Source organism: Scomber japonicus, chromosome 15, assembly GCF_027409825.1.
Source record: "Scomber japonicus isolate fScoJap1 chromosome 15, fScoJap1.pri, whole genome shotgun sequence".
Taxonomy (NCBI): Eukaryota; Metazoa; Chordata; class Actinopteri; order Scombriformes; family Scombridae; genus Scomber; species Scomber japonicus.
The window spans coordinates 24,509,816-24,517,822 of record NC_070592.1 but is presented as its reverse complement, the minus strand read 5'-3'; the positions used below and the strand labels follow the sequence as shown (position 1 = coordinate 24,517,822).

The 8,007-nt window shown below is 40.0% G+C and overlaps 1 protein-coding gene across 1 annotated transcript; it reads right to left on the bottom strand.

Moving 5' to 3' along the window:
* Positions 1–1,138: 1,138 nt before the first annotated feature.
* On the bottom strand, positions 1,139–7,223 carry LOC128374198 (CMP-N-acetylneuraminate-beta-galactosamide-alpha-2,3-sialyltransferase 1-like). The gene is made up of 6 exons (XM_053334466.1): positions 6,965–7,223; positions 6,596–6,792; positions 6,319–6,498; positions 2,385–2,430; positions 2,188–2,307; positions 1,139–1,390 (listed from the first exon to the last, which is right to left on the bottom strand). Exons 1-6 carry the CDS (start codon positions 7,190–7,192, stop codon positions 1,223–1,225), a joined length of 939 nt encoding a protein of 312 aa, XP_053190441.1. The 5' UTR covers positions 7,193–7,223; the 3' UTR covers positions 1,139–1,222.
* Positions 7,224–8,007: the final 784 nt, after the last annotated feature.

Below are 8,007 nucleotides of genomic sequence, written 5' to 3'. Positions count from 1 at the left end.
ACTAGGAACTGAGAGAGAGTAAAATCTGTATGTTGGTACAGGCTGATGGTTTGGTGTCTAAACTATTCGACAAAGGGCCATGTGGCTGCAGGTTTTTATTCCAACCAAGCAGGAGCACACCAGACTCGACTCATTTAATCAGCTGATCTCAGTCTTCGGACAGTTGATTGGTCAAATCATGTGTTCTTGGTTGGAAGCTATAAGGCCTTTTGTTGAATAGTTTGGACATGCCTGGTTTAGACATATGCATAATTGCAGTTCAAGCACTGATCTAGTTTTCTTCAGTTGCACTTGTACACAGTACAGTTGGCTAGTTATATACAAGTAATGATATTAAGATGATACATAGGTATGAATAGTACCAGTCAAATGCTTAAACACACCTTCCTATTCACTTCATGAGAAAGTGTGTCCAAAGTTTTGACTGGTACTATCCATTCTGTTATATTATCACATCATTTTAGAGACATCAGCCTGGTAGTATAGCCCAGGTCATTTTCATATGTTGTGCAAAAACACAGCAAAGAGTTAAACATTTTACTGTATGCACAGGATTTTCAAATTGAACTGCTGTTGTGCTGTTCAAATAGGCAAACTTAGTGTGTGTGTTTGTGTATGTGTGTGTGCACACGCCATACAAAACCATTTCTTTTTTCAGTCCTGAGTAACTTGATCATTCATGTTGCTTTGCAACAGAGTCCATCAAAATGACAATGAATGAGCAATATACTTTTAAAAACAAATAAAATAGGTGCATAGCAGCATAGAATCTTGTGTCCACAGAAGTTCAGTTCTAACCTTTTCATGTATGTACCACACAGCAGGAGATTCCCTGTGTCGGACACGTTCTCACCCACCCAAAACACTTGATGAGGGCGTGATTCCTGGGTGAAGCGTGCAGGAGGCAAAATGACGCAAAAAGTAAGTTGAGGTTGTAGGTTGAGGTTGGAAGATGCAGGTTTTTGACATTTTAACTATAAATAAAACAGTTTTTATTCTATTATAGTCACACTTGTTCTAGGAAGCTGGAATGGTAATGTCTGATTTATGTCAGGCCCGACTGATTAAGACATTTGCGTTCACACACCTCCTCTGGATCAGAAAATTCCAGGGCTGCAGTGCATTGGTGAAAGGGGCTGATGAAGGGTAAATGTGTGCAGCAAGGGAGTCATTCAGTTAGTAATAGCTGCCTCTTGAGTTGTAAGGACTCTGACTTTAAAGGTCAATACCCTGTATAAAAACTGATTTTATTTTGCTCAGCTAGCTGCAAGATACTATAATACTCATGTGATCCAGGATGAACTCCAGTTTTTAACTTTTTGTTTTTGAGTGTTTCCCAGTAATGACTCCAATTTCCATCTTTATCTGCTCCATAACCAAAAACATGGACCTGGGAAATCAAAATGAACATATATTAAACCAATTACCTAACCTGATTATGTTCTGAAATGTAACTTCACCTAAAATGTTATCAAGTTGGCAGGAGAATGTAAAGTAGAGGCCTCAATGAATTGATTCTGTCCACACCAAGACAACAGAAGCACACAGTACAGTACTCAAAACCAGCTACAGCATGTCTACCATTCCCTGACAATGACCTCCTGTGAGCATGCAAATTATGACTGATAATGATAAAAATGTCAGATTATGATGGGTCACTGCATGGCCCTAGATCATAAAACACATATCTTCTTACTTGCAGCAAAATGAGAGTTTAGCAAAATCTTGCTGAACAGCATGAGTTTACTTTATCTGTTGTAGCTAACCAGCCAGACTAATTATCAACCACCAGAGGTTAGGTAGAGTAACTGACAAAACACTTATAAAGCATGCACAGAGATATAAACTTTTCAATGAATTAAATTGTATTTATTGAATTATATACTACAGTTGACTTTTCAATGGAACAAAAAAACATCAGCCAACACAACAAAAGACCTACTTAGGGAATACCAGAGTGTGAGGAATACAGCAGAATCACGTCACATAATCAACAACTACACAGGTGAGTATCAGGCAATTATTTATGTCTCCTTGTGGCCAGTTTTCTTATTTATTTATTTTCTTATTTAAATTAAAGATTTACTAATATGGCTCCGATATCATCAATCATCAATTATTTGCAACTGTCAATCAGTAGTGTGATAGAGCAATCATAAGAAAATTAACAATTCAAAATTAACTCACCTCGTCACAGATGTGCAGGGCAAGAATCACTGCCATAAAGCCAGTGGACGGATATCTGCCCTTCTTATCTAACCAGAATTCATGAACATACCTCATGAAACCTGGATTGGCCACCATCACCTGTAATGGATTTAAAATTAGCCTCCAATGTGTTGTTTATATAGTTTATTTGTTGATGGATTCAAAATAATACTCACCAAATCTTTGTTGCCTTTAATAGTGGATTTTATTGGCACATATGACCTGTTGGAAACACCACAAAATATTAAACTCTGGATCTTAGGGAACTTTGCACCTCACATTAAAATGCATTTTGGGTGATCAGACTGCAATTGGATAGTGCTTGACCACATAAAGTACAGGCGTAATGCACATAAGACATACTGAGGATGGATTGTGATACAACCAGCCAAACCATCTCCAGAGATGGTCAGGGGCAAATCATGAAAACATTGAACACAATGTTAATGCAATTGCATTGTCAATCCGCATAAAACAAATATCTATCCATCCATTTTTTAAATTCCTCTTAGGGGATGCTAAGGTGTTCCAAGGCCACAAGAGATATGCAGTCCCTCCAGCATGTTCGGGGGTCTCCTACCAGTTGGATGTGTCTGGAACACCTCCAAAGGAAGACACCTAGTGGCATTCCTACCACCTCAGGTGGCACCTTTCGAAAGGGATGTCCAAGCTCCTTAATCTATCTTTAAAAATGAGGCCAGACACTCTCTACACAAAACTCTTTTTGGCTGCTTGTATCCATGATCTGATGCAAGGCTTGCGATGTAGACCAGGCACGGACTGGTAATCTGGCATACCGGGCAAATGCCCGGTGGGCCGACGTGTTATTTGGGCCGGTGCAGGAACGGACTGGGCGGTCTGGCAATTAGGCAGATGACAGAACGGCCGCGCAGAGGTCTAGACCGGCCGAGCACGCCAAAGAGATCACAGCGGCCCCTAGTGGCTCTGACGCGGCCCACTCTCTCTTGCATGCTGAACAAGTTCCCAACGCGCTTCTAGGTTTCATATCTCTTATGATTTTGCATGTAGTACTTGACATTGTTGACCTGATTGGTATTTATACTACACATACCTGTATACATCATAGTCATGGTGTATTTCAAGTTTTACATCAGCCTGCTTTACTTTTGAAGGGAAATTTCTTGTTATGATTTTTAAAAATGTTCATGGTTTGAAATAAAACAAATCTACTGGTATTTTGTATTTGATTGTTTGAGAAAATTAAAATGAAGCAATGCCTTCTGGGAATTTCATGGCAGTGTAGTAAATCGCGTAAAAAAGTAAAAAAGTGTAGTAAATCGCGTCTGCGCATTTGTGTGTTGGAAGTTGGACTAATGGTGGTCAAGTCATTCAGTAGATTGGTTGTGGTGGTGATTATACGATTAACTGGTTAGAAAAAATGAATAGAGGCACTAAGCGACAGAAAGGGGGAGCGGAGAAAAAGAGGGTGAAAAATGCTGTTTGAGGGTGAAAAATGCGCCAAATTGGATTCATTTTTTTGTTGCGGAAAAGAGCAGGCTCCTTCGCAATTTGTTAACTGCATGACGGTAAGACATATGTTTTTATTATGGAGCGGCTGGCTCTAACAATCTATTCATAATGGTTTATTTGTGCATTGATATGACAATTTTCTTATGCAGTTGTTGAAAGTATAGGAGTTTATCTGCACCATCATTGGGGCTATCAAAAATGCTTCTCTTTCCGTGCGTTGGGTCTGCATCTGCGAGTTGGGCCGCTTGTGGGTGCAAATGCCAGGGCCGTTTTTTTATCCCAGTCCGTCACTGATGTAGACTGACTGGTAAACTGAGTGTTTTGCCATCTGGTTCAGCTTTTTCTTCACCACAAAGGTCCAGTACATGGCCCGCATTACTACTGATGCTGCACTAATCTGCCTGCCAACCTAATGCCCCATCTTATCCTCACTTGTGAAAAAGACCCCAAAGTACTTGAATTCCTTCACTTGAGGCAGCAACTCACTCCTGACCGAGAAGACGCAGTCATCTTTTTCCAGCACAGTACCATGGCCTCCGATTTGGAGGTGCTTACTCTCATCCTAGGATGCTTCACATTTAGCTGAAAACTGTCCTGGTTCCTGCGGAAGGTCACAGTGTGTTGAAGGAAACACAACCACATCATCTGAAAAAACTAGACAATCAATCCTGAGACCCCCAAATTGGACACTGTCCTCCCCCTGCACCTTGAGATTCTGTCAATGAAAATCACAAATAGTATTGGTGACAAGGGATAACCCTTGCAGTGCCCAGCACCCACTGAGGACAAGTCTGACTTGCAGAGAATGCAAACACAGCTCTTATTGTGGTCCAAATGGCTCACAACAACAGCCCTGGTACCCTATACTCCCACAGGACTGTCCACCATGTGCCTCGAGGGACACAGTTGTAAGCCTTATCTAGTCTACAAAGCATATGTACATTAGATGTGTGAACTCCAATGACCCCTCAAGCATCCTCACAGGCCACTGTTTCATAGGCAGGATGGAATCTGCATTGTTCCTCCCGAATCCAAGATTTGAGAATCAGCTGGAACATTCTTTACAGCACCCAAGCATAAGCTTTCCAGAGTAGTGTTATCCGCAAGTTGTTGGAACACATCCTCACAAACTCTGGTGTCCTTATTTGAAAATGGGAACCACCATCCTGGTCTGCCAGTCCACATGCACAATTCCTGATCCCAGTGCAACACTGAAGAGGTGTACCAGCCTTGACAACCAAACAATGTCCAGAGCCTTCAGCATTGAGACATTCCAGAAGAAATGAAAGCAGAGATCATTCTTTCTGGAAATCTTAGCAGGAGGCTATAGGCCAGATTCAAATTACTTAACATTGTGAAACTGCTAGCAGGCATTGTGGCCTGGTAAGTGAACCTCATTCATTCTCATTGCCAACAACTGTCCAACACTTGCTCCCCTCTGTTAGTACATCTTACCCTCGTGCATATGAACTGGCACTGTCAAGAAAGACTGTGATCAACTCAAGCTATAAAAAGCACCTTGAGGCTGTTGGTTATATTGCTGTGTCAGCTGACCTGTAAAGTTGTACTACTGCTGGTAGGCTACACAGTAATAGCAATGTCATATGTTAACAGTGCTGGGATATATTACTTCCCTTCGTCCCTTAACTTGTCTTGAGCATGGGGAAAGTTCATAATTGTTTAACAAAGCCAACACTACCTGTTTGTCTAAGACAGGACATGAATTCCAGCCTCTGCTATGACAGTCAGTCATTGTTTTTTGTTTTGCTTCATGAATGTCATGCTACCTCTTGTACAAGCACTGAATATTTGCATTGGATGTAAATTGTGAGTTGCAGCATTCTTTGTTATGAAGATTAATCACCTGATAGTATAGTTTACATTATGGCACTTTTTTTTTGGGGGGGGGGGGGGGGGGGGTCAGTCTTGTTTGGTTATGCCACATAAGCCCCAGAGGCGATACTCGACTGAACTATTGAGGTTTGACATTTAAATGTTGTGAAAATGTCACAACTTGATGCTATAAATTTACAGTTAAAATGCATGGCATGTAATTGAAGATGTCAGGTTGGTGTTCCCGAACAGTGCTATCCTGCTGCTTTCGAACAACCAACTAACCCACCTCCTCCAAATAAGTCTAATATGTATTTGCCCATTTACCATAGTTTAGTGTACACAGTGTAATATGTTCACGTATCCTATGATGTGGTAGGTTGGTGCAGCCAGTCCACCATTTTGGTCCAATTTCTCAATTGTTGGATGGATTGGCACGTTGGTGTTTTCCTATGGACATTGATGACCTCTGATCTCATGCCAAAACAAGTTCGAAATTGGTAATTTTAAGTGAAATGTCTCAACAAGTATTGGACAGATTGCCATGAAAATTAGTAAGTAATTTTAATCATTTTTAATTCTTTGTTTTATTAACGAAATACCTGCAAAACTAATGACATCCCAATCAGTCACACTAAAATAACATGGATAACACTGTACCTAGAAAACATCCTTATGTTAGCATTGTCATTGTGAGCATGTTAGCATTTAGATATTTTAATGAACATCTCAGGTCTTGATACAGATGGGGACAAATGCATATTAGTCCATTAGAATAAGACTCACCTTCCATAAAATCCTGTGCTGAAGGCCTTGATGAGCCACTCAAGATCTTGTATCTTAAATGGAAACAGCACAAGATGAGTGGAGTTATCCAGGTCCATGGCACTCTCTGGATACATGATATGATGAGTTGTTTTGGTACCAACATCTGCTTCGTAGCCTTTGGTACGACCAGTATTCATTCTGAATAGTATGGGGAGATATGAATTCATTACATGGACAACTGTTATTATTGGCAAAAATACATAAGAAAACTTTAAGAAAAGGTAATAGAATTTACCTTATAACAACATCATGGAAATCTATCAGGGGTCCATAATGTGATCCCCTCAAATTACCAGAATTGCCCACCACAGCACAAGTCCTGCATCGATCAGGGCTGGACTCTATCAGATCTGGACTGGGTGGAAACATCTTAAACAACCTGTCCATTGTTGTTCTGTAGGAGCTGTAATCACGTCTTTCCAACTGTAAACGCTAATAAACATATCAACACAAACTGTTGTTAGACCAGTTTTGAGTTGTATGTGAGCAAACTGGCATACAAGGAAAAAAAAGTTGTGAACAGCGATAATAAAAGTGATACAAAGTTTTCACTTCCTCTACCATTTTCTCTACCACTTAAGTGACTCTTTTCATGATAAATTACCTTCCACCAGTTGAAAGCATCCTCTGGGAGACTGTAGTCTGCTGACAAAAATGGTTGAACAGATTTGTTTAAATGCTGCATAAGCCATGGGTCCTCCTCTGTCAGACATGTGTCGCAAGCACAGCGGCTTATCTGCAGCTGGGGGAATTCTGGCATGGATCCCCTCAATAACACACAGAGACCAGTGATGCACAGCAGGGCAACAAACACAATCACCCTTGAATTCATCTTGACTGTGTGATGCTCGTCAGTGGGTAACAGTTTCATTCTGTAGACAAAGTGTGCGGTGGAATAAATAAGTGTAAATTCATGAATAAGGAAAAAATATTTCCAGTTATTATCAGTTTATCAGTTTGGTAGTTGACAGCTCTCTACATGGACTCATCTTTAAATGAAGTGAATGCAGCCAACCATTAAAAAATTAAATTGTTGTATGTATAGTCTCTTAAAATTAAGAGGATTGCTTTAGGATGAGCATTGAGTATTAATACAAATAATAATATTACCTACAGGTTACATTATGAAAATCACACTGAAAAGTATATTAATTATAATTGTATTATTATTATTATTATTACCTCTTCCAATTGGCAATAAGCTTACATTTAAAAGGTGGTCAGTGATTCTGGAAAGAAATTCATACACAGCTCTATAAGTTGCAAATAAAGTGGCTCAGACCATAGACTATAAGGTCAGTAATGGACATAGCCACTGTGATGTCACCCAATGGTTTATGGACTGTTTTGAAGACTCAAGTTTAGTATTTTGACTGCCACCATCTTCGATTTTTGGAGCCAGAAGTGACCACATTTGGACAAGAGGATGGAGCTAAACCTAACGCTAGCTGCTGGCTTGGTTATCATGGTGCCTTTAAAGTTAATGGTTAACTGTGATAATGCTAAGGCTATTTTTCAATGGTGAAAAGGGCTTAAAACCATTAAAAGAAAATGTCAAATTAGCAAAGCGGCTATAGGCTATTTTGTTAATCTGTGGTTACACCATGGTTACATTACCTAATTAACATTGTGGCTGTGGTAGTGCCT

Excerpts from the sequence above, each read along its gene's own strand:
- LOC128374198 (XM_053334466.1), bottom strand. The coding sequence starts at position 7,192 with ATGAATTCAAGGGTGATTGTGTTTGTTGCCCTGCTGTGCATCACTGGT. Across the intron at positions 2,431-6,318 it reads AGCACAGGATTTTATGGAAG|GTCATATGTGCCAATAAAAT; the intron begins GTGAGTCTTATT and ends TGTTTCCAACAG. Across the intron at positions 2,308-2,384 it reads TTAAAGGCAACAAAGATTTG|GTGATGGTGGCCAATCCAGG; the intron begins GTGAGTATTATT and ends AATCCATTACAG.